Genomic DNA, 14,382 nt, shown 5'->3' on the forward strand with positions numbered 1-14,382 from the left:
CAGAAGACTCAACAGCAATCATGATAGATGAATCCCTGTGTCTAGATGTGGGTTTGTTTCATTCTCACAGCTTCTAGGTCAGGGCTATTTAATAAACCTAAATTCCCTGTTCCCCCATCACCAAAATGTATTTGTAGGGTAGAACCTAACAATAAAATAGTTATAACAGTGAGAGGAAGTAATTTGATTATGAATAATACATTTCATCCCAAGAGATCCCAAAGTGCTTTACAAACTTAACACACTGATTTGCAAACCATGCACAGAGATCACTACCCCAGTCACTGAGAGGCTGTTATATCTGTGGTGCAACATGGGATCTGTTTAACAATACACATTAACGTCACAACAATAATTTATGCCAGGAAGGGACAAACAATGTATCCACCCGAATCTACAGGGAGGCTTGTCACAATATAATCACCCAAGCTGGCACTTAGGAGATGCTGTCATTAACAGTGTACATTTAAACAAAACCCCCACACCTGGGCACACATGATGATGAGGTCAGTGTTGGTTCTCAACCAGTCCAGGAACACCTTGACAGTCGGAAGCAGGCCCTCATTGGTTATGATCTCTAGTTTCTCTTGGAGGGATCTCTCGTTCCTACAGGATTTGTTACTGGTGATGCTCTCTTCAGAGTCAGACAAGTCATCTGAAACGACAAAGAAAAGAGCAAAGATACCGTGCGTTAAACACCAAGTGGAGGCCTGGTAAGAAACCATGTTGGTATTTGCACAGCGAGTCACCATTGGAGTGGGAAGGAAAAGATGCTTCAAAATTCCCTACTTCATCCGCACACATCCACAACAGCAGTTTACTGACTGGTGTAACTATCCCTTGGAAGGCAGCAGGCTCATCATGCTGACCGGTACAGTCTCACTGTTTCCTTGTACTCTCCTGTCTGTCTGTATGCCTCTCCATCTGTTCTCTCTTCTCTTACACTTAGATTGCTCCTTGGGACAGGGTCCGTCTTTTGTTCTACAGTTGTACAGCCCCTACCACTAGGGAGTCCTGGTCCATATCTAGATCTCTAGGCATTACAGTAATACAAATAATAAAGTATCAGGGGGTTGCCGTGTTAGTCTGTATCTACAAAAACAACAAGGAGTCTGGTGGCACCTTAAAGACTAACAAATTTATTTGGGCATAAGCTTTCGTGGGTAAAAACCTCACTTCTTCAGATGCAAGATAATAAAGTAAAAATAAACTAGTGACTAGAACAGCTGACACACCTAGGAGTGATTCCCAACTTCCCCATATTTGCTGTGTTATCCTAAGCAAGTTAGTGACCCTCTGACCCTCCCTGCCTACCCTTTCCTCAGTGCGGACAAGAATGCTTCTTTATTCCACCTGCATCAAGTGCCGTGATATCCTTATAAAAGTGCAAAGTTGTAGATTAGTCAGGGGAAGGCCTGTGTCTTCCTCTGTCTGGTACAACATTGCACATGCTGTCCGTGCCTGCGTGCTGCAGGAGTGCTTTGCAAACTGGACTCAGTTCTACTACCTCAGTCAAAGTCCACCTCTTTTGGAACCGACGCTCATTCAGTTGAACCCTGTAATATACAATGACCCTCTCCACCCAGTACATGTAGCTGTTTTCAGCACAGTTATTTAACACTTCCTGCTTTCTAAGTTCCATTTATGCTGCACGAATACTAGTCCTGGTCTAATGAATGAGCAACCCAATCATTCCACAGCTAACAGCGGATTTACAAACCGAGACTCACTTTTAGAGACAAACCCACCACACTTAAGGTTACATGGCAAAAGCCAGGAATGAATGGCCGTGTAGGGGTGGGGGGAGTTTTGTATCCCCATAGAAAGACAGTTGTACTATCAATAGACATTAACATCTAGTTAGAACTTGCCCAACAGAGGTACGGGAAGGAAATGAAAACTAGACAGGAAGGGAACCAATGTAAAGAACAAGATCCATCCCTCTAGAGTTCAGCAAACCCTCTAAAGCCACTCTGGTCCTGCTAAAGATCTCCCTCAGTTGCGAATCTCATTCAGTTATCACTTGATCTAGCCTACAAAATACACCTCCTCCTCTACAACAAGACCCTACATTCCTCATTTCCTTACCCTTAATCAGGCCCCTACAAAACTGTACCGGTCTCCCTTCGGTTGGCAGAACAGTGCTGATACAGCTACATAAAAGCTAGCAGAATGAAGAGTCCTGCAGCTGCCCCATGGAAACCAAGAAAAAACAGGAACAGCAGCAAGCCACCCCCAAGTTTAAGAAGAGATTCAGAAGCAACTGTTTGGGCCAGTACTAGCTACAGCTGGGTACCTCAGACGGAGCAAGGGATGGGCTATTTAACTGTTTGAAGCTCATCAGTACTTAAAGATCCATAATATTCTGCAATTCTATAGTTCCTCATATGCAAGGATCTCAAAGTTATTTGGAGGCTCTTTTACTCACAGAAGGAGACTGAGCAGCGGAGGTGAGATTAGAACCCATGTCTCTCAACTTCCAATCCCTCATTCTAACCACTAGACAAACATGACTGCTTATTAATACAGCAATAATCTTTCCATCAACCCATCGATATCAGCAGCTAGTGACCAATAAACCCAGGGTTGTGAGTTCAATCCTTGAGGGGGCCATTTAGGGATCTGGGGCAAAAATCTGTCTGGGGATTGGTCCTGCTTTGAGCAGCAGGTTGGACTAGATGACCTCCTGAGGTCCCTTCCAACCCTGATATTCTATGAATTCCTTAGGCATCCAACCCTGGCGTAGTCAGAAGCCACATAGCATTCTTCAGCATTGTCTGGAAGGCACAATCAGTCAGGAGGGGTTTGTCCTTATACATGTGCACAACTGAGCCAGAGAAGTTCAAAGCAAGACAACACACAGATTAATTCAACCTTGCAGTTGAGAATTTAGATGTACTAATGTCATGAAATTCAAAACATTCCCACAGCAGCATCAGCTGTGTGCCCCCAACGCACACAGAAAGCAAAACTTCAACAGAATAATTCTTCACTTTTCCTAACTGCACTGCATTTCCTTTCAAACTGACAAAGTGTTGCGGAGTGCTGTTAAATGGTTACCTTGCTTCACACCAGCAGTGGTTGCAATATCTCTATATACAATGCTTGTGAAGTACTTTGGGATCTCTGGTATGAACAGCAGCACTATAAGAATGCAATACAAAATACTAACAAAACCTATGTGGAGTGAGGGGATAGGGTTACAATCACGGGTAGAACCAAAGCTTTGGAATTTCCTGACCTATAGGATGTTTAAATTTTCAATCAGAATGTTGCATCAAACCCATCCCCCATCATTCTCTGTATTGACTGTGAATACAATTAGGGAGAGAAAAATATAAGTGCTTTATAACAGGTTACAGAGTGTATAATTCTAAAGAAGAAATGTCTGATAAGGGCCTGTAACTCCCACCCTGACTAGCCCCACTTCAGAGACCTCCCCCTCCTTCCCCCCAATCAGGAAGAACTCCCTCTGAAGTGAATTAATGCCAGTCTGAGGGGAGGTCTACACTTCAGGGCTAAGTCGACCTCGTGAATAACATAGCTGGAGTCGATTCACATTAGGTCAACTTCTTGCGGTGTCTACACCGCGCTGAGTCGAGAGGAGAAACTCTCCCGTTGACTTACCTTATGCTTCTCATTCCGGTGGAGTACTGAAGTCCATGGGAGAGCGATCAGCGGTTGATTTAGCGGGTCTTCACTAGACCTGCTAAATCGACCCCCGGTGGATTGATCGCTGCATATCGGTTGCCCTTCCGCTCCCCTGGAAGTGGGGACAAGCCCTGAGGCTCTGTCTAGACTAGGATGTAATGGTGTGGCGTTAGCTAGCTTGGTCTATCCCTTTCTAAATCTCCAGATTTAGCATGCTAGAGTACAACTTGCCTTTCCTTGACTAGGAGTTTTAGAAGGTCTTAGTTAGCTCAAACTAGCTAACATGATCTCACACTACACCTTTACATCCTAGCCTAGGCAAAGCCTGAGTCCTTGTCAGAGTTGCATGCCCATGGAAACTAGGTTTGAGCATGATGCAAAATGCTTCCTTGCTCCCCGATATAAGGGAAGCTGGAAGGAGTGACTAACAAACAAGACCAGATTGGCTCAAGTGGTTTATCTGAAATACAAATAATGCACTTGTGTTATATCATCTCTTTTTCTAGCTGTTCTCTCCCAGAGCATTACTTTGATTGAATAATACAGGTCACTGAATAGCTTTAAGAAATCTGCAGTGCCATCTACTGTGCATCTAAAGTTAGAATCTGGCCCTACAAACCTAAAGACTGATGTGATGTTATGATTGAGAGTGTATAGAAATTGCCCCTAACTCCACATCTCTCTGCTCCTTGCATGTCATTCAGTCAAATCTGCTGACTTTTACGGATACAAACAAGTTTTCACTTCTGTGGACACTACAGAGCTCACCCAGCCAGTACAGCTAGAGGAGAGTCACATGGATTCTGTTTAGAGTCACCAGGAAATTGCCAATCACAGAATTTTTATGATTTAATAAGCAGTAAAACAGCCAAAATTTCAAATTCAGCTAGACTCTGCAGCACTAGCAATTGAACAGACCTTTAGCTTTGTGAGTGGAATTAATTTCATCGGGAAGCATTAACAAAACACAGAACCCAAAACTAATTTTACAGACATGCTGATGACTTTGTATCGGCATTTAAACATTAATGGCCCATTTCTCCCTTACCCTACACCTCGTGCAGTCATTTACCCTAATCCACTACGAAATACCTGCAAATCGGAATAGTAGCATTTTGTACATACTTTGCACTGGTGTAAAATGACTACACCAGGGGTCAGCAACCTTTCAGAAGTGGTGTGCCGAGTCTTCATTTATTCACTCTAATTTAAGGTTTCATGTGCCAGTCATACATTTTAACGTTTTTAGAAGGTCTCTTTCTATAAGTCTATAATATATAACTAAACTATTGTTGTATGTAAGGTAAATAAAGTTTTTAAAATGTTTAAGAAGCTTCATTTAAAATTAAATTAAAACGCAGAGCCCCCTGGACCAGTGTCCAAGACCCGGGCAGTGTGAGTGGCACCGAAAATGAGCTCGCGTGCCGCCTTTGACACGCGTGCCATAGGTTGCCTACCCCTGGACTACACCATGCAGGGCAACAGAGAAAAATGGTGCTAAGTCTGCTTTTCACAGTACCACAGAAGTCAGAGATGAGAAAGACCCAGTCAATCAGAACTGTTCCCTGTGAACAGGTTATAACAGCATTTCCCAAAGTTTTGAAACTTGAGGCCCCTTTTAAGAAAATGAAACTGACCTCAACTCTTTGGCTACCCTGCAATGCCTGGTCCACACTACAAAATTATGCTGGCATACTTACGTCATCTAGGAGTGTGAAAAAATTCACAGCCCCTAGCCAATATCTGCCAGCAAAACCCCCATGCAGAAGCAACTCTACTGACAGAAGAGTGCTTCTATTAGCTTAGTTTGGGGAGGTGGCGTAGCTATGCCAGCAGAAGAACTCCTACCGGCTTAGGCTGCATACTAGGGAACTATGCCAGCACAGGCTCTGTCGTGTAGCTATAGCCTTAATTTATACATCATCTCCACCCTGCAATCCAATCCTCTGCACCCCAAACTTTAGGAAATGCTGGTATAGATCTTCATAACATGACCTTTCCTCTCCTTTCTTACATGCTTTGAAGAGCAGCAAAGTGTTTAAATGTCAACACCGTTCACTCTCATTGGCATGTAAATCAGCACTCACTGAAATGAATAGGGTCGTTCAGACCACAGAGATACTATTTCAGACTCTCTGAAAACTCAGGCAGACATCTCTGTACGAGTTACATCTGCTTCACATTTTGAAGGTTTTCTTCACAACCATCACAGCTAGAGACTTTAAAAATAAAAGCTGACATTTTCGAGAACTAAGTTCCACTGATACCTCCTCAGTTAGTCCTTTGCATCCCACAGGGGAATACAGCCCACACTTTGGGAAACACACAGGCTTATGTCCCTCTGTATTAATAAATAAAGCCCCTAAACACCCAGTTGGAAATATTATTCTGCCTACTGCACAGAAGCTTACAAACAATCTCAAATTAGTTCAATAAGTAAAGTTATCTCACTAAACTGTTCTGTGTTAACAGGTTAATCATCTTTTATTACATCACAGAGAAATACTATACAACTTTGTCCTGAGGCACTGCCCTCTCCTTTTACGGTAACGTATGGAACTGGCCTTCCATGCATTAAGGGTGAAATTCATTCCTATGCGAACAGGCAGCCTATCCACCACTTAAGTCCCACTCTGGTCAAAACAGGGCTCCAGGGGACTTCAGTGTATCATGCTGACCAATAAGGTCTCATTGTTCTCGCCCTATATCCACCTGTTGTCTCTTTTCTTACATTTAGATTGTAAGTTTCTTGGGGCAGGGACCATCTTGGGTCTGTACAGCACCAAGTACAACAGGGTCTCAGTCCACGACTGGGGCTCCCAGGTGCCACGGTAGTGCACAATAATGCACTATAGTGTTGCACAGGGATGGATTTCACTCCTCGAGAAGACGGCTATTGCTCAATCATTTTCTACCCAGGTCTGTGTATTCTTCCATGACAGTAAAGATATCATTTGTAATCAAGTATCCATCCTTACCTTGTTCAGGGAAGCCGGGCTTCTCCACATCCCCGTTGACACAAGGCTTGCTGTCCACTACCTCCTTCAAGGCAGCTGGTTCATGAGTTGGTTTCAAGAGAACATTGCTGAAAGTGGGGGCCAAGCGAAAGCAGCGTTTGGTCTGGAACAGCTGTGTGGACATGGCCTGGAGGTTACTGGCTATGCTAGCTTCATTAGTGCCCATGGACCCTGGCCCATTGACTGCAGCATCTGAATTCTCAGTCTTGGAGACACTTAGGCTTTTAGAGTCCACCAGCCCACTCCCCTCCATGCAGTTTTTTAAGGCCTCCTTGGACCCATTTTTCATGCTTTTGGTTCGGCCGCCTCCCTCCTCCCCTGGCTCGTCCTCCATATCCTCCAGGTCGGAACGGGATTCCTGGCTGTTCATGTCTGAGTCTGTCTCCACATCAAAGGCCGTCTCCACCTCCTCGTCGCTTTTCTCCGAGCCGCTATCCGAGCCATCGCTGCCCTTAGTGAAGTCCTGGCTGGAGTCGGAGTCGAAGCCCTCGCTCAGGTCACTCTCATCAACCTTCTGGGGATGGCGCCGGCGGCGCAAGCAGGAGAGGCGAGAGTATTTCTTACTCTTCTTGCTGTCCTTCTTCCTCTGCTCATCACTGGGCCGGTGGTTGGCTAAGTCAGCATCTGCTTCCTTCTCAACGGAGTTCAAGGGCTCCCGGGTCTCTTGGTCATCTGCAAAAGACACCCGAAACAAAAACACTTGGAACAGTTTGACGGACAACCCAACCAGGTGGCCAGTCCCAAGTCAGGGGAAGCGTCAGTGTCTCACTTCTATAGCACCTTTCATCAGAGGATGTTTCAAGGCACCCTTGGGAGATAATTCCACTTTACAAATGAGTCAACGTAAGCACCAACAAGTGAAGCGATGGGAACCCCACACCCCAACCAAGCCCCAGTCACAAAGAAACATACAAGTTTAATTACGGACAATTCCTTTACCTCCTAATGGCATTTACTAATCCCCAGATCCATTCAGTAGCCAGCAGCAGAAGTTTATCCTAGCAAATACAGGGTGGAAACCTGTATGACACTGGTTTAAATCCTGCCCAAGTCCTACCTAGTCAAGTGAAAGCCATTTCCATTTGACGGCTGGTAGATGGGCAGCTAGTGTGAAATGAATGAACAGATCTCGATCCAGTTTCTAGTTATGGAATCCATATTATACAACCCACAATCAACACCCTTTTGAGAGTAATTTCAGCAGAAAGACTAAGGAAAGAATGGGCCTTAGACATGGAGTCTGTCCAGGACAAGACTGGAGTACACAGGGAGAAGTCTAAAGAAGCTTAAATTCATATTGTCTGAGCTGCACCTGATCAGTCATTATATGGCTTCAGTCTTCAGGACTGCCACGCCAGTACAAAATTCATTTAAATACAAAACCACTTTCTCCCCAGCCCAACTCTCCAATGAAAGAGCCCACACAGTTAACTAGAGAAAATTTTACTTCTTAATGATCCTTTAGCAAGAGAAGAATACACACCTTTTATTAGAAGCACTAAACTAATTCACTGACTGATAAAAAATGCAATCTTCTGCCAAGAATTCAGTCACCTGACCAGAGGCTAATTCGTCTTGGTTGAGACGCATTTACAATAAAAATCTTGGTTTAAAAACAAGCCTGTATTTTACTTTCCAATTAAAACGTGTTGCATGCATTTCAGATTGCTGACAATATAGCAAAGGGGCAGGATACTTGCATGCATGCCAGAAGGTTTGAAATTAAAACCGAACTGCTACTCTCTGTAATCTTGGATTGAACTGGTCTAATCCACCTTTCTTATTAGACCGATAGCGCTCAGCGTTTTAAGGTGCTTAACTCACCTTGTTTTATTTAAAACCAAGGCTGGGGGAGAATCTGCATCAACTATATAAAAACAATAGCTTATTAAGCAACACTACAGTGCAGTGGTATGTGGGAATTTTCTCAGAGGAGTAGTCAAGATACAGGTTGAAACATTTGATTAATTTTATAAGAAAGGAAGGAAGGAAAGAAAGTGGAAGTTAAATTCCTCTTCCACAGAAATAAATGAGCTACACAAGCATGCCATCATTCTAAAGATATACAGCTATTACTGATCAGACTAGTCTGTACATTATTATGGATATGTTTGGTGTGTTCAGTGGAACTGTTTAAGGCAAGTGATTAAGACCCCAGCACGACAACATTTAATTAAATTAACCTCAACCTATAAATAGCGAGTTAAGTTATTCCCATCTTTAATTAGTGGTCATTACGTCATCCCAATTATCTCTGGCCACATACTGGAGAGTCCTGTTTAATGTGAATCTTCAAGTACATTACTTGGGTCAAAGAAAAATCTGAATTTCCATTTTTCTAAAGATAGTGATTGGGCAGAATTTACGAAGGGGCGGGACTTCAGCTTTCCCCGAAGCTGAATTGACTTGAAAGAAAATAAAAAGCCTGATCCAATAGGCAACCTTGGAGACCAAAGACCTCTTGTTTATCCTACAATAATAGAAATGTAGGGCTGAAAGGGACCTTGAGAAGTCATCAAGTCTAGCCTCATGCACTGAAGCAGGACCAAGTAAACCTGGAATGTCTCTGACAGGTGTTTGTCCCACCTGTTCTTTAAAACCTCTAATGACGGGGATTCCACAACCTCCCTGTTCCAATGCTTAATTATCCATATAGTTAGGAAGTTTTTCCTAATCTCTAACCTAAATCTCCCTTGCTGCAGATTAAGCCAATTACTTCTTGCCCTACTTTCAGTGGACATGGAGAAGAGATACTGAAGAAGAATGAACTGGAGAGAGATACAGAATGACTGTTCCAGACAACAGGGAAGGCGCCTCTTGCATGAACTGTAAGATCATGAAATGGACAGAGGAGAGGAGTGCTAGATGAGCAGAGGACGCAGGATTGGAAGGGGCCTGCTGGGTTGTCCAGTCCAGTCCCCTTCTATAGCAGGCAACCTCGGCATATAAGCCCATTCATAAACTTATCAGAGGAGGCAGCAAGAACGGCACAGACGAGATGCATGAGTTCAGCTGGAGCAAAGCCAATGGAGAGTTTTAAAAGCCACGCAGGACTCATTTGACCTAGATCCTGAAATGAATGAGGAGCAAGTGGTATTACAAGACAGGGTGGACCCGCACTTTGGTCACATCTGTGAAACTGAAGTCGCTGCTCAACCATTTAGCAAATGTCTCCAGTCTGACTGTGTCCCCCACCACCTCCCCATGGGCTGCCTCTGAACCCAGAGGATTTTCCCTATTTTTCACAGAGCAAGCATCCCTCTGAGAGCTTCCTATGAAAGCATAGCCATTCCAGAACAGGGTACTCTAGAGTAAGAGAGGGGACTTCCTTTCCCTCGAGACTCAGCATACGACTTGTGCCTAGTGCTTCCCGCCTGGCAATGAAGAATCAAAGCGTTTCAAACTCAGCTCTGCAAACCTATAGCCGTGCACTGCACTATAAAGCTCATACTGAATACACTCAAGAAAGGGGCGTGGCAGCCACATACAGGGAAGTCGTTTGAGCTAACATAGCACTCACCACCTCCCTCCCCTTACCTGTGCCATCGCTCTGGAAGGCTGGAACTGGATTCTCCCCTTCTTCCAGTTCTGCCTGCAGGCGAATATTGACGTGGTTTATCAGATGAGAAAAGAGGGCCAGAGTGAAAGCAATGGCTGCACTGTACTGCTTTGAACCTGCAACAAGACAGCACAGAGGTGAAGTGAATAGACTACCCCACTTCTGCAGCAAAATGGATGTCAAATAAGATACGTTTAAGATTTACTGTCTAATTGCATGGGACACAGCCATCTTGACAAGCGGCATCAATAGCCAGCGGTTACCACTTCCTGAAAAAACTTCAATCCCTAAATCAGCCCAAGGTGACATCACTAGTATTTCACCTCTCACCTTAATGATAGGAAATAATAGTTTTTTATGCAGATCTTCCTATTATAGTGAAAAAAGTGGTGGCAAGCAGGATAACTGTCTGGTGTCTGAAGGATGCAAACACCAAGAAGGGAGAGAAGTCGCACACTCTAAACAATTCCTCTTCCTTCTTGGTGTTGACATCCTTCCGATACCAGATAGTTATCCTTCATCTACACTTTCCCAAAGGAACTGGTGGAAGCATCATTAATTAGGACATTTCACACTGAATTGGACACTAGAAAATACACTGCAGGGAGCAATCCTGACCTGGTCCAGGAGACAGATTTAGATGCAATGTAATAAGTCTTCTCCATCACTAACAACTAACAAATTTCAAGTTGGATTATAGGAGTTACCCAGTTTTAAATTAACCTGAGTAAAGTGGGTCCCCTTATTCCAGTGGTCCCCAAACTTTTTCCGTCATGGCTCCCCTTATCCATAATGGAATCTGTCCAAACCCTCTGGGGGGCTGGGAGCCAGGGGCCGGAGCGGAGCTGGGGGCAGAATGGCACTCTCTCCCTGCCCGCCATGGGGGCTGGCTCAGGCCCCGCACCCCACAGTTTGGGGACCACTGCCTTATTCTATGGAAGGTCAATGTCCAGAATGGACGGGTCATCTTGTTCAGCATTTATGTTCTTCAAGGCTGTCCTCCTCTCACAGCACTACAATTCAATGAGTTACGTCACTACCAGTGTTCGTTGTCAATGCACTGATTACCTGCCCTTTTGAGGCTGTGGACGCTCATTAGGCAGACGATCACCATGCGGAAGATGAGCAGGTCGGGAAGGAAGGAATATCCACTCTCATATTCCTCTTCGTCTTCGCTCGCTGAGCTCAGATTAGGAGGAGAAGGCAGGTAGAACAAGCAAAGGTTGAAATCCTCCAGCACCGACTGGCAAAGAGATGTTAGCTCAGAGTCCACAGAGCTTAACGTGGGGGGAAAAACAAATTGATTTACTCTTCAAATGCCCTGCAGCAAGTTAAGTCTCAAGCTCCTGGCAACCAGAATGTTCATGTGGATACTGAACGAAAACTGGTGCAAACTCAGTCATCACTTAAGTCATTTAGAACAAGATAGGACAAGGCACTGGAGAATATACTGAAGAGAACAATCATGCACAGGCAGAGGGGGAAAGACTAGATAATCTGAGCAATCTGTCCCATTCCTACAGAGTGTAAACTAAAGTGATACAGTAAACAGCTATCGGAGCGTCTCCTATACTGCCAGGATGGATCACTAGAGAATGAAGCGAGGGGCTCAACTCCTCACTCTTGGGCTAAGGGTGCTGCCGCCATAGCTGGCCCAGGCAGCGAGAAACCAGCCCCAATTGACCTTTCATCCCATGTAGTAATGGCCAGGATATTAAGCAGTAAACCAGCTAATTCTTCATTGATTAGATTAACGTACTGACCTAATCAGCTATGGAAAGCCAGCAGGTTTCTACAAATCTGGAGCTCAATCTGAGGCTGAAAAACGATCCTTTACACTCCTATAGCTCTTTTAACCTAAGGATCTCAAAGCACTTTAGAATAAGACACAAAAATTCCCCATGAGATGGATAAATATAAATAACCACTGGGTGACTTTCTTCCCACAGGGGTATGCCTGGGTCAGGAGGCACTATATGGCAATACACATCAATATATACAGTACCCTTCATTATTAAGAAGAGTGAACATTTCAGAATCAGTTATTTCTACTGTGTAATTAACACATTACACTGTAACAGCCTCAATCGAGGGTCTCAACCTTTTTCCTTCTGTGATCCCCCACACCTGTTCTCATCTGCAACCTCACACACACTCCAGAATCATTGGCAGCTGTTTGCTGCTTCAGAGGCAGCATTATGGGAATCGGTACAGTGGGTTACAAGATGTTCCCAGCTTCGAGAGAGAAACTGGCTGTAAAAGGTCCAGCAAATCCTCTTGAATGGGACAGCAGACATGGGCAATTGGGGGAGCTCTACTTCCTCTTCCACCCTGAGACACAGACACCACCCACTGAATGTGCGTTACATGGAGTACCAGTGAAGTGTAAATCCAGGGTCAACCAGCACAAAACAATTCCTTAAAATGGGCAAGAGAATAAGAGAGTGTGGACTGCCCCCTAGCAGAAATCAATCTGTACCCAACAGTATTTAAAGGGTTAATTTAGAGCTACCTGAAGTCTCTTGGCAGAGACAGAAAATCCAGGAAAAGCCACGCAACTGTACAAAGCTTTCCACTTATTCCAACAGAAACAGGTTATGGAAAGAAGAGCATCTTTCCCCTGAACAAGGAGGTTAGATTGCAGGTGTTTATAATGAACTGCTCTATGGTTCTGCACGTGTGCAGATTGTGACCCTTTGCACCGATGTCATTCTGCCAATGCTTGATAGAAGCACAGATTTGAAGACTGGGCAAAGAATTTGAACACAGTGAGGGGGCATAGATTCATAGATTCAAGGACTGGAAGGGACCTCGAGAGGTCATCGAGTCCAGTCCCCTGCCCGCATGGCAGGACCAAATACTGTCTAGACCATCCCTGATAGACATTTATCTAACCTCCTCTTAAATATCTCCAGAGATGGAGATTCCACAACCTCCCTAGGCAATTTATTCCAGTGTTTAACCACCCTGACAGTTAGGAACTTTTTCCTAATGTCCAACCTAGACCTCCCTTGCTGCAGTTTAAGCCCATTGCTTCGTGTTCTATCCTCAGAGGCTAAGGTGAACAAGTTTTCTCCCTCCTCCTTATGACACCCTTTTAGATACCTGAAAACTGCTATCATGTCCCCTCTCAGTCTTCTCTTTTCCAAACTAAACAAACCCAATTCTTTCAGCCTTCCTTCATAGGTCATGTTCTCAAGACCTTTAATCATTCTTGTTGCTCTTCTCTGGACCCTTTCCAATTTCTCCACATCTTTCTTGAAATGCGGTGCCCAGAACTGGACACAATACTCCAGCTGAGGCCTAACCAGAGCAGAGTAGAGCGGAAGAATGACTTCTCGTGTCTTGCTCACAACACACCTGTTAATACATCCCAGAATCATGTTTGCTTTTTTTGCAACAGCATCACACTGTTGACTCATATTTAGCTTGTGGTCCACTATAACCCCTAGATCCCTTTCTGCCGTACTCCTTCCTAGACAGTCTCTTCCCATTCTGTATGTGTGAAACTGATTTTTTCTTCCTAAGTGGAGCACTTTGCATTTGTCTTTGTTAAACTTCATCCTGTTTAACTCAGACCATTTCTCCAATTTGTCCAGATCATTTTGAATTATGACCCTGTCCTCCAAAGCAGTTGCAATCCCTCCCAGTTTGGTATCATCCGCAAACTTAATAAGCGTACTTTCTATGCCAATATCTAAGTCGTTAATGAAGATATTGAACAGAGCCGGTCCCAAAACAGACCCCTGCGGAACCCCACTCGTTATGCCTTTCCAGCAGGATTGGGAACCATTAATAACAACTCTCTGAGTACGGTTATCCAGCCAGTTATGCACCCACCTTATAGTAGCCCCATCTAAATTGTATTTGCCTAGTTTGTCGATAAGAATATCATGCGAGACCGTATCAAATGCCTGACTAAAGTCTAGGTATACCACATCCACAGCTTCTCCCTTATCCACAAGACTCGTTATCCTATCAAAGAAAGTTATCAGATTGGTTTGACAGGATTTGTTCTTTACAAATCCATGCTGGCTGTTCCCTATCACCTTACCACCTTCCAAGTGTTTGCAGATGATTTCCTTAATTACTTGCTCCATTATCTTCCCTGGCACAGAAGTTAAACTAACTGGTCTGTAGTTTCCTGGGTTGTTT

At 44.3% G+C, this 14,382-nt stretch overlaps 1 protein-coding gene across 1 annotated transcript in view; it reads right to left on the reverse strand.

The window, feature by feature from the left end:
- Window positions 1-14,382, reverse strand: part of SMG5 (SMG5 nonsense mediated mRNA decay factor) — a 47,942-nt gene that overhangs the window by 12,023 nt on the left and 21,537 nt on the right. The window contains exons 10-14 of the mRNA XM_065420635.1: window positions 11,296-11,504; window positions 10,206-10,343; window positions 6,912-7,340; window positions 6,630-6,851; window positions 486-655 (exon numbers count right to left, since the gene is read on the reverse strand). Coding sequence (XP_065276707.1) covers window positions 486-655; window positions 6,630-6,851; window positions 6,912-7,340; window positions 10,206-10,343; window positions 11,296-11,504 — 1,168 coding nt within the window. The remainder of the gene's footprint in view (window positions 1-485; window positions 656-6,629; window positions 6,852-6,911; window positions 7,341-10,205; window positions 10,344-11,295; window positions 11,505-14,382) is intronic.

This window comes from Emys orbicularis, chromosome 20, assembly GCF_028017835.1.
Source record: "Emys orbicularis isolate rEmyOrb1 chromosome 20, rEmyOrb1.hap1, whole genome shotgun sequence".
Classification (NCBI taxonomy): Eukaryota; Metazoa; Chordata; order Testudines; family Emydidae; genus Emys; species Emys orbicularis.